Source organism: Protopterus annectens, chromosome 7.part0 (genome assembly GCF_019279795.1).
Source record: "Protopterus annectens isolate FY-2018-M chromosome 7.part0, PAN1.0, whole genome shotgun sequence".
NCBI classification, from domain to species: domain Eukaryota; kingdom Metazoa; phylum Chordata; order Ceratodontiformes; family Protopteridae; genus Protopterus; species Protopterus annectens.
In genome coordinates this window covers 1,582,255,552-1,582,277,214 of record NC_056739.1, presented here as the reverse complement: position 1 = coordinate 1,582,277,214, position 21,663 = coordinate 1,582,255,552, and the positions used below count along the sequence as shown (strand labels likewise).

At 46.9% G+C, this 21,663-nt stretch overlaps 1 protein-coding gene across 2 annotated transcripts in view; it reads left to right on the top strand.

Annotated features, from left to right (window-relative positions):
* The window catches only part of FAM120A (family with sequence similarity 120A), a 3,065,969-nt gene that overhangs the window by 620,487 nt on the left and 2,423,819 nt on the right, over positions 1–21,663 (top strand). Inside the window, exon 4 of one of the 2 annotated variants that reach the window (XM_044078129.1) lies at positions 14,007–14,084. The exons of the other annotated variant lie outside the window; for it this stretch is intronic. Within the exon in view, the coding sequence (XP_043934064.1) occupies positions 14,007–14,084 (78 nt within the window). The remainder of the gene's footprint in view (positions 1–14,006; positions 14,085–21,663) is intronic. 2 annotated transcript variants of the gene reach the window in all.

The window sequence follows — 21,663 nt, the reverse complement described above, 5'->3', positions numbered from 1 at the left end:
TTTTCTTGCTCTAACCGATGTCAGTAAAAGTCAACAATTTTCTTACCTGTGGAAAGCAAATATCTCATAGAGATTTTCATTCTTACTGCATCCCCTGTTTAGGCCCAGACTATGATGTCCCTCTTTGTCGGTTTTGTGCCTTGTTCAATGCACCAACTATTCGTTGTTGGGCTATTTTTGCAGCTAATTATTTTTGTACTCGTTCTGTGTACTCCGAAATGGCTTCGTCAAGCTATCTGACTATCCTTACGTTTTTTTCAGAAGATCATTAAAGACAGAGACAGACTGCATAGGTCCAAAACTGCCGACAACGCTTCCGTTAAGCCAGTTGCCAGTCTGCCGGTACTCAGTGAGGCACTTTCGCAGCCCCTGATACCCGCTACTTCTGATTCGCAGGCCTCTACTGAGACCCATTCGGAGTCAGGTATGCTGCAAGATGCTGCGACTATGGAACCTGCGGATATGTCTACCTTGGATGGGTCCTGAGCTGCTGTGCAGGCACCGGCTTCTGTGGGTGCATTCAGGCGTACAGACATTCATATTAAACCGACACCATTGTTTTCATCCAGGCCAAAAACTTGCCCCAAGCCTAGAAAAACGACGATCTAACCGCAGGCTCAGGCCCATATGCCTAAAAAACAAATGTTTAGAATGGCCGAAGACCTTATTACCTTAATTAGGGGAAGCCAGCCTTCCCCCTCTAAGAGACCTAGAACTGAATTTCTTTCTGATTCTTCTGATCAAGAATCTGATATTTCTGCTCCTTCTGATTACCAAGATTTGCCCTTATGTACTTATGAGGATTCTGATGCAGAGGATTCCATTCCCTCTGCTTCCCCTCCAGAAGATTTTTCTTTCGGTGAAACCTTGCACAATCTTAGGGAGCATTTCCGCTTTGAAAGCCAGGATTACTCTTGAGTCCAAAAAGAGATTTAGGGAATTCTTACTCCTACCTCACCACAGGCCTTTAGTTATCCCTCCTGTTCTGGACATTGTAGATGATGCCTTTTTGGAATCTAGCCTTACCCCAGACTCTCTTACCTCCAGCTCCCAGAAAATCTGACAGGTACTACAGAGTACCTGACTCTCAAGTTCCTCTTCAAGAATCCTTATGCGGATCCAGAGACCACTTCCCAAGGACCAAAAGGCATTAAGCCTACTGCTGCCAAAAATCCTACCCCTTCTGATAGAAATTCTAGAGCCTTGGACAGATGGGGTAAGAAGGTATACACTTCTGCTGCTTTGGCCATTAGGGCTTTAAATTGCCAGTTTCATGTGTTAAAGTATCAGCAGCATATTATGGGACTACTTAGAAAATGATGTTGATTCCTGACTGTGCTGAACACACAGAATTGCAAGATTTAATGCGTTCTGCAGAATAAGTTGGTAAACATACTTTGCAATGTGGTTTTGACGCTTTAGCATCATCTTGCAGGGCTGCTGTCACTGAGTCTGTACTTAGAAGGCATGCCTGGCTTAAGGAACAAAACTTGCCAGATCATGTTAAAGCTAAATTACTGGATGCTCCCTTAAACCAAGACTGCCTTTTTGGCAACAAAGCAGAAGTCGTCCTCAAAAGGATGGAGGAAAAAGCTAAATCTATGCAAACTGTTAAAGATTTTCCTACAAGTGCAGCCTCCCAGATTCAGTAGGCATTGTCCTTAAAAGAACTGGTCCTTTCCAGTCCCTTCCAGACCTTCTCAGTCCAAACCCAGGAACACCTAGGCTACAGTCTCAGAGTACGCACAGATCGAAGCAGTAGGGGGCTCCCACTTCCAAAGTAGGGAGTAGTAAGCCACCCCCCTACGGAAAAATGGCACAATGACTTAACCTTAAACCTTCCAAGCCCTGCTCTACTACCTGCTCCCTTAGGAGGAAAGCTCACCCTGCATGCAAAAAACTGGGAACTCATTACCCAGGACAATAGTTTCCCAAGGATACAGATTCCACTTCCACACGCTACCAATCCCAATTGGTTGGGCAGGCCTACCCCCAAATCAACGGGCTGAGGCCCAGCAGCAGGTTCTCTCTCTTCTCAGTATCAGGGCTATTCAACCTGTCCCAGCAGAACAAAGGGGACAAGGTTTTTATTCAAGACTTTTTATGGTACCCAGAAAAGACAACTCTTGGCGTCCTCTCCTGGATCTCTCTATTTTCAACACCTTTCTGGTGGTTCCAAAATTCAAAATGCTAACTCTTCAATATATGCTAGCCAAGGATGCCTGGCTGGGAAAGCTAGGCTTAAAGGAAGCTTACCTGCACATCTCAATAAGAGGATCCTGCAGACAATAGCTACATTTCAGGGCGGGCTCCATGCACTTTTAGTTCTCTGCACTTCCTTTGGCTTATTTACTGCGCCCAGGGTGTTCACAAAGTGTCTAGCTCCAGCTATTGCATTTTGCAGGCAGAGAAATATTCAAATTTACCCATACTTGGATGATTGTCTGATAGGCAGAAAGCCAGGACTTGCTGTTAAAACACTTGGCATTCATAAAGAAACTTCTGTCCTTACTGGAGTACACCATCAATGAAAAGAAATCTCACCTAGTACCCTGCCAACAGATTGTATTCCTGGGAGCAAGCGTGAACACAACTTCCCAGATGGCATTCCTCACTCCTGAGAAACAAGTTTATTTGACAACCTACTTCAAACTATTTGCCACAAAACCCCAGCTATTTGCAAGGAAAATACTGCAAGCTGTGGGGTTCATGGCCTCTTGCATTCTACCAATTCCATATACAAGACTGCATATGAGGAAACTCCAATGGTATCTTAACTATGGTGTCAACATTCTCAGGACTTGGAAACAATAATTCCTATCATTCCATGTCTAAGGGCAGAGTTCCTTTGGTAAGTAGAGGCCTGCAACCACAACAAGGGACTCTTTCACTCTACCCCCTGCCACCCAAACCCTAACAGATGCATCAGACTATGCATGGGGGGCTCACATGGTAGGGCAGTGCATTCAGGGCAAATGGAACCCAAAACAGATGCACCTGCATATCAATCAAAAAGAAAATGTTAGCTGTACAGAATGCTCTGACAGTCTTCAAAGACCATATTCTTCCAGGACAACTATTGGTAAAGACAGACAACACCACAGTTATGTGGTACATAAACAAGCAGGGGGGAACACATTCTTACCCACTCTACAGACTAGCCATGGCTCTGTGGAACACAGCCTTGAGCAACGAAGTGCACCTACAAGCTCAGATGTTCATCATGCATACAGCTGCATTCATTGAAAACAATGGTGTCGGTTTAATATGAATGTCTGTACGCCTGAATGCACCCTCAGAAGCCAGTGCCTGCACAGCAGCTCAGGACCCATCCAAGGTAGAGACTTCTGCAGGTTCCATAGTCGCAGCATCTTGCAGCATACCAGACTCTGAATGGGTCTCAGTAGAGGCCTGCGAATCAGAAGTAGCGGGTATCAGGGGCTGCGAAAGTGCCTCACTGAGTACCGGCAGACTGGCAACTGGCTTAACAGAAGCAATGTCGGCAGTTTTGGACCTATGCAGTCTGTCTCTGTCTTTACTGATCTTCTGAAAAAAACGTAAGGATAGTCGGATAGCTTGACAAAGCCATTTCGGAGTACACAGAACGAGTACAAAAATAATTAGCTGCAAAAATAGCCCAACAACGAATAGTTGGTGCATTGAACAAGGCACAAAACCGACAGAGGGACATCATAGTCCGGGCCTAAACAGGGGATGCAGTAAGAATGAAAATCTCTATGAGATATTTGCTTTCCACAGGTAAGAAAATTGTTAACTTTTACTGACATCGGTTAGAGCAAGAAAAAGGATCCCCAACGGGGTACTTGGCTTTTTTGAAGACTTCTGGTCTGAAACTCGAAAACAAAAATTTCAGGAGTCGGCCGACCGGCACTTGCGAACTGCTTCTGCTTCGGGCACCGCACAGCAAGAATGACTGATGTAATGGCGTCGGCTGCATGATGTTCTTCGTCTTCCATTGCTGCAGTCCTGACTATTGGGTATAGTCGAATACCATGACCGGCGTCATTTCCTCAGTCTTTGGTCCGATGCAGAAGCAATTTTGCGAGTGCAGGTTGGCGTTCTGAGATTTTCTAAACAGAGTTGGGCAGTAACCCGTTGGGGAACATTTTGGTTTTTCTTGCCTCAGTATTTAACGGATGTCAGAAAAAGTGAATAACTGTATTTCTTGTGGGAAGCAGATACATAGGGATTATCATACATTGTGTATACCTTGTTTAGGGCCTGAATATTAAGAGGAGGCTAGATTGTGCTAGGTTAGTGTTTGAGTGCAAGGACAAAACAGTGAAGCCTAGGGGTGAGGAACCGGCAGTCCGGTTCTTTAGTAGGCTCAGTGGAGCCAGAGGTTTTGCCAGGAGTCTCCATGGAGTCTCAGGCAGATACTTTATTGTTACAGGATGTGCCCTCTCAGGAGGTAGGCCAGGCTGAGGGGCTTCTGAGGTAACTGTTCTTCCCTCTCTTCCCAAGGTAGTTAGGGCCTCTCCTTCTGTTGCCAAAGCTTCTTTTAGAGGTAGGCCAAGTTCAGCTTCTGTGGGGGCTTCTCCTAGCATTCTCTGTGCCTAAGAAACATATGCTTAAAATGGCAGAAGATTTGATTACTCTAATTAGAGGTTCTATGCCCCGCCTGATAAGAGGCCTAGGGTGGAACAGGAGTTTGATAGTTTTGAACAGTGTTCACAGGCTTCAGAGTCTTCTGTGGAAGACTTACAAGAGTTTCCTACTTATTCTGATTCTGATGTGGATGATTCCACTCCTACAGCTTCTCCTCCTGAGGATTTTTCATTTTCAGAGACTCTTCACCCATGAGGGAGCACTTTAAATGGGAAGGCCAGGATTACTCTGATTCCAGGAAAAGGCTTAGGAATTCTTGTTTTACCCCAGCATAGGCCCTTAGCTATTCCTCCTGTGTTGAATGTGGTGGAGGATGTTTTGCTGAGGCTTCCTGAACCCTGACTCCTTGCCTCCTGCTCCTGTTAAGCCTGATAGGTATGCTCATAAGTATTTGTTTAAGAGTCCTAGGACCCAGAAACTGTTTCTCAGGGGCCTAAAGGTGTTAAAGCTTCTGTGGTTAAAAATCCTGTACCCTCTGATAAAGAGGCAAGGGCTTTGGATAGGTGGGGTAAGAAAGTGTATACTTCTTCCACTCTAGCCATGATTGTCAGTTTCACATGCTAAAATATCAGAATTATCTCCTTTCACAATTGAAATCTAAGGTGGATGCTTTGGCGGAAGGTATTGAGTGTAAAGAATTGCTGGATTTGGTTCATGTGTCTGAACAAGTGGGTAAGCATTCTTTGCAGTGTGGTTTTGATGCTGTTCAGGCCTCGTGGCTGCTACTAGTTCTGTTCTTCGCAGACATGCCTGGTTGAAGGATCGCATGTTAAGACCAGGATTTTGGATGCTCCTTTACAGTCTGATGTGTTGTTTGGTCCGCCTGTGGAAGCAGTTTTAAAGAAAATGGAGGACAAAGCTAAGTCTATGCAGACTGTTAAAGATTTTTGCAGGTGCAGCCTCCAAGTTTAGTAGAAATTGGCCTGCTAAGGGGTGGACATATCCTGCTTATGGTTCCCAGTCTAGGGCAGGGCTCAAGGTTCATTTAGGCCTAGATCAGAGAGTTCACCTGCTCAGACTTCTGGTGAGGGCAGGCAGCTGCCAGTGGATTCGGGAGGAAGAGTGTCTCTTTTCAAAGAAAATTGGGATTTAATCACTCAAGACAGATGGGTGCTGGATATCATTCATCACGGTTACAGATTTTATTTCCACACAATGCCCCCTTTCAAAGGCATGCCAGATGTTCCTCCTTCACAAAGAAAAGAGGCTCACAAGCAAGTTTCTCAGTTACTCCAGATAGGGGCCATTCAGCCAGTCCCTGTGTCAGAACTGTTCCTAGTACCAAAGAAGGGGAACACGTGGAGACCTATTTTGGATTTATCTATCCTCAACACTTATCTGGACATTCCCAAGTTCAAGATGTTGACGTTACAACAACTGTTACCTCTGCTGGGCAAGGATCACTGGATGGTAACTTTGGATCTCAAGGAAGCTTACCTTCATGTGCCTATGTTGCAGAAAGTATCTGCGGTTTGAACTGGAGATTTTCATTATCAGTTCTCTGCATTGCCCTTTGGCAGGCATTCAAATCTATCCTTGCCTGATTCTGGCTCAAGCAAAGGAAGACCTTCTACAGCATCTGGAATATGTCATAGCAGTGCTAAGATGCCTAGGGTATTCTGTGAACGAAATAAAGTCCAGTCTAGTACCCTCTCAAGACATGTGCTTTCTGGGTGTGAGACTGAATACAGCAGCCCAGATGGCCTTTTTAACCCCGGACAAACAAAAGAGTCTGTCACTTTACTTCCATCAACTATCTCATCAGTCCGTGCTGACTGCAAGGACAGTCCTTCAAGCATTAGGGTTCATGGCATCTTGTATTCTGGTGCTTCCCAATGCCAAACTGCATATGAGGAAGCTGCAATGGTATCTCAAAATGTATGGACACAGCACTGCCAGGATTTGGACACTGTCATTCAAATAATACCTTGCCTTCAAAAGGAATTCTTGTGGTGGGCTCAGGAATGTCAGCTCATCTAAATGGAAAGTGGATACAAGACAAGTGGCCTGCCAGACTACAGCATCTACATATCAACATGAAGGAGATGTTAGCAGTCCAGTTTGCATTGGTGGCTTTCAAGGAGTTACTTCTTCCAGGGCAGGTGTTGATTCTAACAGACAACACAACTGTCATGTGGTACATCAACAAGCAACACATTCTTATCCTCTATGCAGGCAAGCAATGATTTTATGGGAGACTGCGTTAAGCCTGCAACTAACTCTTCAGGCAAGGTTTCTGCCAGGAGCACAGAACTCCCTAGCAGATGTGTTAAGCAGACAAATCATGGATCCCAAACTGGATCTTCATGTATTTCAGAAATTGACAGTGTCATGGGGAACTCCAGACATAGATCTGTTCGCTTCTCCACTAAACCACCAGCTGCCAAGGTATTGCACAAAGGGGTTTCATCACACAGCTTGGAAAGTGGATGCTCTGTCTTTCAGTTGGAAAAACCTTCATGTCTATGCCTTTCCACCTCTGCCTCTTCTTCCAAAGGTATTATTAAAGGTCAGACAAGACAGGCCAAGGATGATTTTGATAGCTCCAGATTGGCCTCGGCAACACTGGTATCCACTACTTCGGAGTCTGGTAAGGAAGCCTCCATGGCCTTTACCTCTGATTCCTCATTTGTTATCTCAGAAGGATGGTCATCTGCTCAATGTCAAGCTTCACTCTCTTCATCTAACAGCCTGGCATATTCTCTCTTGAAGCACAGCAGGTCTCAACTTCCTCAACAAGTTTTAAATGTGATTATGGAAGCTAGAAGACCTAGTACAAGGAAGGTGTAGACAAATGGAAGAGATTTTTATTTTGGAGTACAGCAAAGAATTTGGAGATTTCTGAGCCTAATTTGAGTGTGGCTCTTCAATATCTTACTGAGTTATTGGACAAAGGTTTGTCCTTCTCTTCCATTAAGATTCATGCTGCAGCAATTTCAGCTCATTATGATTGTGATCCACCTTTGTTTTCATCCTTTGTTCAAGCAGTTTCTTAGAGGGCAAAGAATATAAGACCCCGTAGAGCTCCTACTCCTGCTTGGGTTCTCAATTTTGTGTTGGAAAAACTTACTCTCGGCTACTGCTGAGTTGAAATACTTGTCATGGAAGACTGCTTTTCTGTTGGCCATTACTTCTGCAAGAAGGGTGTCTGAGTTGCAGGCCCTTATGGCAGTAGAGCCCTTTTGATTTTCCATAAGGATAGGAGGTGGTTTCTAGTGTGGCTTTAAACCAAACTATTCATTTGCCTACTTTTTATGCAGATCCCCAAAATAAAGGGGAAAAGATTTTGCACACTTTAGATGTACACAGGCAATTGAGAAATTATTTAAGCAGGACTAAGGATTTTAGGCAGTCTCAGCAGTTGTTTGTTTCTTTTGCCTTAAGTTCACAGGGCAAGCCTGTGTCAAAACAAATGGATTGGCTTTTGCATTGCATTTTGTTATTCCCATCATGGCAAGGAGATTCCAGCTGGGATTAGGCCTCATTCCACTAGGGCTACTGCCACTTCAACAGCATTTCTGCTACTTGGAGTTCAGTGCATACTTTCTCTAAGCATTATCATCTTCCTATCTACTCTAAGTCTAGGGCTGGCTTTGCCACTGCTGTTTTGCAAGGCATGTTATCAGCTCCTACTTCCTTATAATTTGCCAGCCTCCCTTTCCTCTGCTTTGACTGCAGCAATGGAAGGCGAAGAACATAGTACAGTTTTGTACCTACCATAAATGTAGATGTTTGGTTGTGTAGGTGAGTTTACATGCTTATATTTTTGTATATATTGTTGTATATATTGTACATGTTTTTGGTGCAGGTTTTGGGACTTGTCTTTTGGGTCTTCTGACATCTGGGGCAAGAAAAGACTGAGCGGAATGCGTCGGTCATGCGTATAGTACCCATGGCGACACAGTCCAGTCACCATGACCCGACGACAGCAGCCTTCTCTGGTATATCGGCCGACTGGGGACGCCGGACTATACCCAATAGTCAGGACTGCAGCAAAACATCTACATTTATGGTAGGTACAAAACTGTACTTTTTATACCCCTGATGACCTGACGTCAAGGAAGAAGTGACAGCATCCGACGCAGAAATATAAAGATTCTGGTATTCAGGCTGGCTGAGGGGTACCTTCAGGCAGATAACCCAAATGTGATGACTGCAACAGTGAAACACGAAGAACATCTGCATCAACAGACTCCAAGCATTCCTCCAAGCTAATATTGGCTACAGGAGGGGACATTAGATGGAGGAGGGGAAGCAGTAACAACTTTGGGCCTGGAAACCTTGGCCTTTTCTTTAGGTAGTTCCAAGGTCTGACTGGACGGTCCTTCCATTCCTGGGGCTAAGCGCTTTAAACGCTGACTTTCTAAGTATATATTTAATGTGTGCAGCTGGCTATGCAGGGTTTTGGACACGAGGGCCTAAGAGATCACGCAACAGAGATGGCCGTGCTTAGGCCCTAGACAGAAGGCATCCTGATGGAGGATCTGATGACCGCACTTGCACCTTCCCTGGATGACATGTAACCCTAACAGGCATGCAGTGACCAAAGGAATAAAAAAAAAAAAAAAAAGTCCCCAATAGAGTACTTATCTTTGGTGAAGGTCCGAAGCTTAGACAGGAACGTTGACGTTCAACTGGTGGCAGAGAATTTCTTAGGAAAGATACATGCTGATGTCATTTTTATGGCCCACACTCCCTAGGCCAACATCAGATGTCCTACATACCTAGCAGTGACTTGAAGGTTTTGTATACTGGCCAGATGTTCGGGCAGCACGACAGGGAAACCCAACAATTGGAATACTGCAACATGAGAATAGGACATCAGTACTCTTAGAATGCATGGCTGCTTTAGACTTAGTGAAAGCCTTGATGGAAAAAGAAGTGGAAGGTCTGAAGACACCTTGAGTGGAGGTAGACCTGTCCACATTTTGAGGTTCAACGCCAAGAGTGGCTTCGGTATCTGTAGTCGGGATGTGGGCCGAGGAGCCTGCGACCTCGGGCACAGGAGACACCGCCAATGAAGTGTCGTCGGTAGTCAGGGGCTGCGTAGGCACCTCGCTGAGAACCGGGCCACGTGTAGTCTGCTTTGGCGTGGTGTCGGTAGAAGCCGCGGACCTCGTGTTTTGGTCCTTATCTTTGCGTTTTTTAGACAGAACTGGAGTCGGAGTATCCGACGACATAATATAGTTAAATGTTTTTCCAAAATAATGCTGGGCGAACTCCGCCCGACGCTTAATGGTGCGTTTGTTGAATGTAGCACAAAAGCGACAGACCGAGACGTCGTGGTCCGGGCCTAAACAAGGTATACAGAGGGAATGGAACTCCTTATGCGGTATTTGCTTCCCACATGAAATACAATTATTAACTTTGTCTGACATCGGTCTGAGGCAAGAAAAGTTTCCCCAACGGGGTACTTAGCTTTCAAGAAGACTTCGGTTTCAAAATTTTCGTAATCTCAGGAGCTGGCCGACTGGCACTTGCGAACTGCTTTTGCTTCGAGCACCGCGCGGCAAGAAAGACTGAAGAAAATGGCATCGGCTGGTTCTTTTATACCCCTGTCGCACTGACGTCAGGGAAGAAGCGACGACAACCGACGCCAGACCTAGACTTTGGATTTCGGCCGACCGAGGACCCGCCTGACTGCAGGAGAACCCATCTGTTATGACTGCAGCTGTATTAGCACTCAAACATCTACATTTATGGTAGGTACAAAACTGTACTTTCCTGCCCGGCAAACTAAATTCACTGGTAGACTACTTAAGCAGAAATCTCATGGACCCTCACGAATGGAAACTGGAACCCAAAAGTACTCCTAGTTTTGGGGAACAGATGGAGGACTCCAGAGGTAGACCTGTTTGCTTCCCCTCTGAACTATCAGTTGAACAAATACTGCACCAGAACTCTCCACAGCCAAGCTTGGCAGGTGGATGCCCTGTCCTTTTCCTGAGAAAGCCTCTCAGTCTATGCCTTTCCCCCTCTGCCTCTCCTCTCGAAGGTACTACTAAAGGTCAAATAGGACAAGCCAAGGACAATCCTGATTGCATCAGACTGGCCACGCTGACACTGGTATCCTCTTGTGCAAGTCTGACAGTGCTACAACCATGGCACCTGCCTCAGACCCCTTTCCTGCTTTCCCAGCAGGGGAGCCAAATTCTGCACCCTCAGCTTCAGACCCTGAACCTTGCAGCCTGGCTAATCCCCTGAACTCACCTCTAGCAACCCTCAGTAAGCAGGTGCTGGATGTCATTCTTGAGGCAAGGAGGCCTAGTACCAGAAAATCCTATTTAGAAAAGTGGAAAAGATATTGTTCCTGGAGCCACTCTCAAGGGATGGTCACAACTGTGCCCAGTTTACCTCATATACTAGATTACTTAACAGAAATGCTCCAGCCTGGGACCTTAACTTTGTATTGGAAAAATGTACATTTTCCCCCTTTGCATCAGCTGCTACAGCAGAGTTAAAATTCCTCTCATTGAAAACAGCTTTACTTCTAGCCATCACTTCAGCAAGAAGAGTGTCTGAACTGCAGGCCCTTATGGCAGTGGAACCCTTCATTATCTTCCATGAGGACAGGGTTTTCCTCAGGACTGACCCATCTTTTATGCCCAAGGTGGTGTATCTAGTCTGGCTTTAAACCAGTCCATTCATTTGCTTACTTTTTTCCCTAATCCTCAAAATAAAGGGGAAAAGGATACTGCATTCTCTAGACGTGCACAGGCAGATTCTACTTGGACAGGACTAAGCCTCTCAGAAAATCTGACCAGCTGCTAGTCAGCTTTGCTGCAGGCACAAAGGAGAAGGCTATTTCAAAGCAAACCATATCTAAATGGATAGCACACTGCATCCATTTCTGCTACAAGCACCATGGGAAACCTACCCCACACTGGATAAGAACACATTCCACTAGGGCTACATCTACCTCTACTGCATTTCTCAGAGGAGTCCCTACTAGGGACATCCTGTAAGCTGCAACCTGGAGCTCGGTACACTTTAACCAAGCATTACCACTTGCCTATTTTTTCTAAATCCAGAGCTGGATTTGCCTTGGCAGTGTTACAGGGCCTGATTGCCAGGCCTAATGCTTTTTAATCCATCTCCACCCTTCCTTAGCTTTGGGAATCAACCCAAATGTAATGACTGCAACAGTGAAACACGAAGAACATAGTACAGTTGTGTACTCTTACCATAAATGTAGATGTTAGTGTATTCACTGTTGCAGTCCTGGTTACCCTCCCTCCAGCCCTCTAACTTCTTTTGGCTATACCTCTACTTTCCTTTACTATGCTTAAAAGCTTTTTGGTGTATTTGCTTTTTTGTTGGAGGTATATCATTGTATTTTTATTTTTAATTGCATCCCATTAGGGAGGCACCCTGATATCTGGGGCAAGAAAAACTGATGAAATGGCGTCAGCTGCATGTTTTATACCCCTGATGACCTGACGTCATGGAAGAAGCGACAGCATTCGGTGCAGAAATCCCAAGACGCTGGTATTCAGGCCGGCTGAGGGCTACCTGCAGGCAGATAACCCAAATGTGATGACTGCAACAGGGAATACACTCGAACATCTGCATTTATGGTAAGTGTACACAACTGTACTTCAGCAGTTCCTTCAAGAGCATTGCATGTCTGCATTCTTGAGAATGTAAACTTTAACAGGCTTTTGACCATATTGTGTTCTGTTCCACTGTTAGCACCTTTATGGTCTTTCTCAAAATGTTTCTTGATGGCTATTGAGTCTGGCTGTAGAGAACCATAACTGTTTTTTCATGAGGAATTCTTCCTTAGGATGTGTATTTTCTCCTGAACATGGTGGTGAAATTGTATCCAGGCTGTCCATGTCCTTATTGTCTTTACAGAACAGAAACAAGAACTTGCTTATCTCTTCACTTCAACATCCAGGGATCAGGCCTCTTTTTGTACTTTGAACTTGCAGACTTGACTGGCCTTTGGTTCATATCACTTGGGGGGAAGGCTTGTACCACTTGGAATTTGATCCCGTCATAGACCTATTGAAGAGGGTCCTCATTGTATACATCGGATACATTTTCAAGATAGCAGTTATCCACAAAGGGAATTGTTCCTTGGTAAGGGTCACTCGAGCTTCCTAAGTGCTTGGACAAGCCCCATCATTTATTTAGTGGCTGCTTTGGACTTCTCAGGAAGTTAATCAAGTACCTTTTTATATGTTCTTGTAAACAATGCAGACATATTAAGAGAAAATGTGTTCCAGAGCATGGAAACGTAATAGAAAAAATGTAGAATTGGAATGGAGGGAATAAACTCACATGTTGACCCAACCAGGAGAGTCCCTTCTTTATATTATTTGGTAAGGTGTGAATATATCTGAGCTTTTCTAAGGATCTCTTCCTTACTAGGCAAATATTGTATTTTTCTTGATTAGTCATTTTAGGCCCTTTTTGGAATTTTCCATTCTCTGAGTGTTCAGGTACTATCCTCAAATTGTTTTAGTTCATGTACTCTGTCAGCTTTCCTTCTGTACTGCATTGGCATTGAAACAAGGTTTCATTAAAATGCCCACTTTTCAGCTGTGGGAAACGATGGTCGTCTTCAACACACAATCTTAACCTGGATCCATAGGAAGACCGTCTTCACAGATAGAGGATTGAGCAGAGGGAATTTACACGTATTTATATGGTAGAGATACAGGTAGAGTGAGGCCATTAATCTTTTTGGTGGCTAAATTTTTCCAGTGCATATTTAGATCTATGACTGTATCACTTATTGCTTATTACTGTTTAAAATATTTAGGTTTGGTTGAAGACGTTTGAAAAGAATTTGTGAGCAGCAGGTGCAGTGCGACTGTGAAAGTGTGAGTGTCTCGTTGCCAGTGGCAAATATTTTTCTTCTAAGGATGTATCTTTTTCCTGGACAGGTGGTGTGATTTTTATGTTCATAATGTCTGGCTGCTGGAAGGGTTATGAAGTACTGCTTGCGCCCTTCCAGACCAGAATTTTTTTTCCTCCATTATCTTTAAGCATTTGTACATTGTAGAGGCTATAAAGCTTTACAGTTATGGTATTCTAAAGAGAGCATCTGATGAGGGTAGTTAACTTTAGTGGGTTCTGTTGAAGATGTGCATGTTTTTTGTCATTACCAACTCTAAGAAGTTTGGCTAAATTCTTCAATTTTTTTTTTGACAAAACTATATAAAACAATGGTTTTGTATGTTGTGGAAATACACCAGAAATTTATAATTTAGCTGCTATTATACCGATTTGAAACCTTAACTTCACATGGTCATTGTTTTTTGAATTAGTGTAGATGTGTTTTCAAAGTTATTTTGTTTTGCTTCTTATCTTAGTGGTTTTATGTTGTCAAGGATTTAGCCTCAGCTTAATGATATGTTTTTAAATAGTACATGGGAAAATCAGAAAATCCTTATAGGAGGACACAGCTTGGATACCCCCAACTATCCACATCTTCTGATTTCGAGGTTAGTACTGAGCTAGTTGTTGAGCATGCTTGTTAGTACTGTAGAATACTTCTGTCTTTGTAGTTTCTCAAATCAGCAGGATGTGTGCTTTCCAATGGGCTTTTCTTAAACTTCAAATTGAACCTTAAGTAGACTTAACAGTTTTAATAAAAGTTTAGATTAAGGAAGCTTAGAAACAAAGCAATTAGATTACAAATTTTATTAACTCAACTTAGCCTTGGAAGGCTAACTTCCAGCTGTAATGTTTTGAACTTTGTATATCTCCACAAATTTAGCTGCTTGCTTTTTGTTTTGTTATTGTACTTGGACAGAAATGTGTGTGTGTTTGAGTTTTCAGTGTAGCATGACTGGTTTTGCAAGTGCCATATAGACAAGTACAGATTAGCAATAAAGGTTAACAGAAGTACAGAGGTTTTCTCCTAGACGTGCTTCAGTAACACCAGTTGTCTTGTTACTTAAGCTTGACTAACCATGACAGCATTAATTAGGTTTTTCATGAAAAACTGACAGGTAAGCTTATTGATGATTGTCCTTTTTCTCCCATGTCCGAGGGCACTGGATCGATGTGTTTTTCATTTCTCAGAGGGAGCTGGCGATATTCCTTATTAGTGTTTTTTCTGCTGTTAGTGCTTGCATGGCAGGCAGCAGCACTTGAACCTCTAGTCCTCGAGCATTGTGTGACAATGGCCATGGTGCATGTGCAGATTAATTAAGTTAACAGATGTTTAGAGGTGTAAGCTACTAAAATAAGAGGCACAGTAACTTCAGGCCTTTTTGTCATGTCAGTCCTGAGACTAAAGGAGACAACTGTTTGCTATTTTCAGGGTGAGTGATTTTTTTTTTTAATGAAGTGCTGATGAATTTTGTGCCTTGTTTATTATGCTACTGTGAAGTAACAGATCTGGTGTTATCCATGTTACTATTCCTCACTTTGCGCTTTGGATCCGACATCAGATCCAAGCCAGCAACTTTACAGACAGCTTCTAGGTTTGAGCTCTTCACACTCCCATGATCCCCTGCTGCCGTCTAACCCCTCAGATCTCATTTGCTGTGCTCAGCATCGGACGTGGATTCTTGTGCTCTAGTTCTGTGGGATAAGGATAAGTAGTGTTATTTTTTAGAATATTCTTCTGTTTTGGGTTTTCTAGTATTAGTTTCTTGTTACAAATAAGTTTTTCTGTCTCCGTAGTTGTAGTTAGTCCCTCCTCTCCCTTTTTGCATTCTTGTTGTTGTTGCTGTTAGTGTTTTTGGCACCTTTTTGTAGTGGCCGTTTATTTCTGTTTATAGTATAGTTTCTTTGCTGTAGATTAGAGTTGTGCTTGAGTAGTTTTAGTGCCTGTGATAGTGTAGTCTGCTTGTGCTTGTGTTTTTTCCGGCTCTAACCTTAGCTTGCTTCGCTATCGTGTGTTAGCATGTTACTTTGGCTTAGTTTGCTTCCAACATGTACGACAAGCCTGTTTTTTTCTAAAGGATGCTCCTTGTGTGGTCGGAAGATGTCTGTGTCCAAGTTGCAAGAGGAGTGCTTTGATTGTTTGGCCACCGACCACCTGGAGGTTGAATGCAACATTTGTGCTGTGTTCAATTCCAAGGCTTTGGTCGAGCAGTAAAACTCCTTTTGAAAGGATTGGCTCAGGGGGGTCCCTTGGCATAGTCACCTGCCAAGTCTGATCCTCAGAGCACAAACAGAAGGCCCCCCAACTTCCGGGGTCGTCGTCCTCCTCAAAGATGAGGCTTGTCTGATCCTAGTGCCTCGGATCCGCCTAGATCCTCAATCCTGTCTGATCCAATGTCCTCTGGTCCTAAGATCCATGACTCCCTCAGATCCGGGGCGTCTGTCAGAGTCCCTGACTACTACTGCTTGGTCTCCCTCTGTGCAGGCGGAATCCTGGGCCGGAGCAGTCGCCCTGGATTCCTTGGTTGGGGGTTCCTGACCCGTTTTCTCAGACTGGTCTCTTCCCCTTAGTGCTTCAGCACTTGACAGCTCGGGGCAGGTACTATCCGGAGGATGTTCTTCGTGTTTCACTGTTGCAGCCATTACATTTGGGTAATCTGCTGGCAGGTTGCCCTCAGTCGGCCTGAATAACAAAGTCTTGGGTCCGGCGTCGGTTGCTGTCTCCTCTTCCATGACGTCAGGTTGTCAGGGGTATAAAACATGCAGCCAACGCCATTTTATTCAGTCTTTCTTGCCGCGCGGTGCCTGAAGCAGAAGCAGTTCGCAAGTGCCGGTCAGCTGACTCCTGAAATTTTCGTATTCGAGTTTCAGAACCGAAGTCTTCAAACTAAAGCTAAGTACCCCGTTGGGGAAACTTTTTCTTGCTCCTTACCGATGTCAGTTTTTGTCTTTCGGCTTTTCCCGGTTAGGGGTCGTCACAGCGGAACTCCGGTCTGCTAATGATTGGCAGTAGATTTTTACGTACTGGCTTGCCGGGCCTAACGCACAACCTTCAACGAAGGAATGCCCAATCTGAAGTAGGGACTTCATTTGTCAGCAACCTTTGGGATACGGATCCGATCTCGGATCCGAGCCGGCAACTTCTATCATAGCATAGATCCGAGCTCCTAGCTCCTCCCCTTACCCATAATCCCCTGCCTACCCTGACTGACCCCAGATCTAGTTTGCCGCTCTTCAGGCAACAGCTAGATTCCAGAGCTCTTGTCGTTTTTATGAGAAAAAAGTTTTCTTTTCTGACTGAGTGATTGTGTGTGCATGGTAGGTTTACCCTTAACGCTAAACTTATTATTATTTTAGCTTCTCAGCTTAAATTTTAATTTAAAATATTCCTCCCTCCCCCGCTGGTCGTAGCGTGTGTGTGTGACTTGAGTGTTAAGGGCCTAGTGAGTGTGCTTTACTTAGTAATGTCGGAGGCCCCTAAAGCCATTTTTTCGAAATGCACCGAGTGTGGTCGCAAGCTTTCACCAGCTGATGGCCACACTCGGTGCGTTAGGTGCCTTGGGGTTGAACACCTCTCTTCGGGTTGCACGACGTTCAACCCCAGGGCACTTCAGGATCGGAGGTCGAAGCTGGTTGTGGCGGGCCTTTTACCTCCAGACTCTGCTTCGGCCTCCGGTACTTCGGTGACCGCTACCCCCCCGGTAGCGGTCACTCCTACCTCCCTTCCACCGACCGGGACTCAACCTCCCGCTTCGGCTCCGGAGGATAGGGAGTCCAGGAAAGAGAAGCGCAGGGCGAAGCACCTTAAGCGGCGGGCCGAGGACTCTTCATCGGCCCCGCCCACCAAGAGGGCTTCTCCGTCCAGGTCTTCTCGGTCTCCTCCTCCTTGGATCCGATCCCCTTGTTTCTCCCCGGGACCCGAGGAGGAGGTGACCCGGTCCCCGTCGAGGTCATCGAGGCGGCACTCCAGGTCTGCCTCGGTGGCCTCTTCGAGGTCCACTTTTAGTATGTCAGATGCGGACATGGACCGGATGATGAGGAGATTCATCCAGGCCCAGATGCAGATGGGAGTGCTCTTGCCTCCCCCCCGGGGGGGAGCTCGACCCCTTTTTTCACCACTATTGCTCCTTCTCCGACCCGCATTCCGGGTTCGGAGCACTCAGAGCCGTGCCACGTTGGATCCGGGGTTGGGTCGGAGCCGACCGTGCTGGGTACCCCGGCTCCGACGGCTCCCTCGAGTTTGTTGGATCCGACCTCTCGGAGCCGTGGGCCGAGCTTCGGATCCGAGGGATTCGGTGTGCTTTCGGCTCCGTCCCGGTTGGAGCACACTGGTCCCTCGGATCCGACGTTCTCGGCGCCGGGTCCGATCCCCGCTTCGGATCCGAGTGGGAGTCGGATCTCGGATCCATCAGAGAGCGGCTCCCCCTCTGCTTTCGCTGCGGTGGAGAGGGCAATGTCGAGTGCTTCAGGCCTCCGTTCCTGGCTTCGGCTCCCTCCCGCACGCCTTCTCATCTGGTCCTGGCTCCCCTCATCCAGCCCTCGGGGCAGCCTGCCTCAGCGCCTCTAGGAGTTCCAGTGGAACAAGATACAGTCCGTGAGGACTCCTCGGACAGCCCCCCCGAGGAGATTCCTCACAAGGCAAAGTGCAAGAGGAGGCACATAGACTCCCCTGAGAGTCTCACTGAAGATACGGACTTAGATGAAGGGGAAGGCTCCCCTAGGTCACCCCCCGAGGATGTCTTCTTCGGAGACATCATGGAAATGCTCAAAATCAGGGGTGGGTGGTCTGGCCCCAAGGCTTCCTCTGATGAGTCCGTATTCCTTGAGGCGTTTGAGGCAGGACCATCTACCTCTTGGGTGTCCCCTCCACCCGACCCCCTGGTGGATCTCATATCCACTAGGGCTTGGAAGGAACCGGACACCGTAGAGCCAATCCCCAAGTGCCCGGACAAAATTTTGAGCCCCCCTGCAGAGAGATCACACTGGAGCAGAGGTCCCCCTGTGGATGCCATGTTGGTGGCTGCAGCCACCAAGAAAGAGTTGGCTCAGGAGAGCCCCACGGTTCATCCTCCGAGCAAGGAGTCTCGCACGATGGACCGTCTTGGGAAGCGGGCCTTCAGTTCAGCGACCTTCTCTGAGGGCCTTGAACTACATGGCACACGTTATTCAGATGCAGCGGGATCTTAAGGAATACGCTGCTTCCCCCCCCCCAGGGTCCATGTCGGAGGGAGACAAGGATCTGTACTCCTCCCGAATGGCCACCCTCCGCTCTATTTCTAAGACCTCTGTGCGGCTGTTGTCTCATGCTATGGAGGGAGCCGCTAGAGCAGGCGGAGTCGGGCTTGTCATGAGGAGACAGGCCTGGCTCCATCACTGTGACTTCTCGGAACCCTTTAAGGCGTCATTCGCGAATGCCCCTTTTGATGGTTCTGCACTGTTCGGCAAAGCCGTTTGCGACACTCTTGTCCAGAGCGAGAAAGACGGGAAGACCTTGTCTGCCGTCGGAGTCCGCTTCTCTGCGCCCCAGAGGTCCTTTTCCAAGAACCAAAAGGGTCAGAAGAAGATGTGGTTACAAAAATCGCATCAATTCCAGTCTGCTCAGGACAACCAGTCCTTTCGTGGCAGAGGAGGACAGGGAGGACGCCGCCCCAGAGGCAGAGGGGGTCCCAGGAATTTTGGGTCCAGAGAACCGTTCTCTGAGAGGCCCATGCAGAACCCCTGAGAGGTTACCCGGCTGCTCCACTCTGGAGGCAGTCGGGGGGTGTTTTTCGAGGCACCTAGCAATGTGGGAGTCCATAACAACGGATCGCTGGGTGCTTCGTATTATATCCAGAGGTTACCAAATTCCCTTTATCATAACCCCCAGAATCAGAGGCCTCCCCGACGTACCACCCAGTCAAAGGGAGGCGGCTGCTGCAGAAATTCAGCAGCTTCTGCAAAAAAGAGCCATCCAGCCTGTCCCCCCGATCAAATTGGATCAGGGTTTTACTCCAGGTTCTTTCTGGTGCCAAAAAAGACGGGGGACTTGAGGTCCATCCTCGACCTCTCTCTCCTAAACCTGGCGGTACCCAAAGAAAAGTTCCGAATGGTCACGTTGCAATCCATCCTCCCCTTATTGCAGGAGGACGACTGGATGTGCTCCATAGACCTCAAGGATGCGTACTATCACATTCTAGTGGACAGGCGTTCCAGGAGGTTTCTCCGCTTCTGGCTGGGAGCCAGTCACTTTCAATTCAGGGTCCTCCCCTTCGGCCTCACCTCAGCCCCCAGGGTGTTCACCAAGGTCCTAGCGATAATAGCGGCCCACCTGAGACTCCAGGGAATTCAGGTCTTTCCATACCTGGACGACTGGCTCCTTACGGCCCCAGCAAGGCATCTACTTTGTTCATGCAGGGATTATTTCCTCAGTCTGGCTCCACTATTAGGATTAACCATCAACATGACCAAATCCTCTCTCATCCCTACACAGGTGTTGATTTTATAGGGGCGAGACTGGATTCCAGACAGATGCTTGCGTTCTTGACTCCAGATCGGCTTCGGAACCTGATGTTGCACGTGCAGGCCATCCTTCAACTGCAAACTCCTTCGGCGGAATTGGTCCTGAGGGCACTAGGATCTATGGCGGCTGCAATCCCTCTGCTGCCATTCGCCCGGTTGAACATGAGGGTCCTGCAGTGGACCCTCCAGGTACAATGGTCCCTGTCTCGCAACCCCCTGTCTCACCCCATTTCCTTAAGCAAGGTTTGCAGAAGGTCGCTCGTGTGGTGGCTCCAGTCTCCCAATCTCCACACGGGACGTCCCTTCTCACTACCACCGCCAGTCGACACAGTGACCATGGACGCTTCTCGCCTGGGGTGGGGGGGCATTTTTCACAGGCAGGACAGTCCAAGGCACGTGGAACGACGTAGAGACCTCTTTGCATATCAACGTCCTAGAGATGAGGGCGGTGCTTTTGACGTTGCAGGCACTACACAACTCTCTTCCGGTAGGGACGATTGCAGTACAGACAGACAACATGTCAGTCGTCTGGTACATCAACAAACTGGGGGGAACCAGGTCTTACCCCCTTTGCCACGAGGCCATGAGAGTGTGGGAATGGGCGATTTCCACCAACCGCTTTCTCATAGCAACGCACATTCCGGGACGGCAGTCGTACTATCCTGACTCCTTACGAATGGTCTCTCAACCATCGAGTTGCAGAGCAAGTATTTGCCTGATGGGGGCAACCTTGTTGCGATCTTTTTGCCTCTCCTTCAAACACCTAATGCAACGATTACTTCGCTCTGATCCCCCCTCCGGGGAAGTCCCCGAGAGACTCTCTAGTTCATGCTTGGCCTCCCGGTCTGCTTTATGCTTACCCTCCTCTTCCCCTGATGTTGAAATTATTACAGAAAGCCAGGCAGTTGGGGAGCAAGATGATCCTCATTGCCCCATTCTGGCCTCGTCAGACGTGGTTCCCTTACCTATGGTCTCACCTAGTGTATCCACCATGGATTCTGGATCCCCTCCCGGATCTCATTTCTCACCCTCTCGATCTTCCGACTCCGAACCTGGTCAACCTCAAGCTGACGGCTTGCTTGCTCCAGTTCCACTTTTCATAAGGACTCCCGGGATCCCTCCTCATAAGGACTCCCGGGATCCCATCACCTGTCAAAGCCATTCTTGTAGCAGCTCACAAGCCTTCCACCAGGAAGGTTTATCGGAGTAAGTGGAAACGCTTCACCATTTGGGCAGAACACCGTCGGTTAGACCCTTTTACAGCCCCGATAGCATTGGTTCTAGATTTTCTAACCTCTCTCTTTCACCAGGGGGCTAGTTCTTCCACAGTCAAGGTACAACTTGCAGCAATCTCATACCATCACGTGGGGCAAGAGTCTGGCCCTCTTATCACTTCCAAACTGTGTAAGACCTTCCTCAAGGGTACTTTCCTCCTTAGGCCTCCAATCAAAGAGGTGGTACCTCCATGGGATTTATCCTTAGTCTTACAGGCCTTGACTGGTCCCCCCTTCGAACCAGCGGCCACGGTTGATCTCAAATGTCTCTCTTGGAAGACAGCCTTTTTGGTGGCCATAACTTCAGCCAAAAGAGTGTCAGAATTGCAAGCTCTTTGTGTCAAACCACCATATTTGGTCTTTCACCCGGATAGGGTTTACCTCAGGATCAATCCGTCCTTTCTACCTAAGGTAT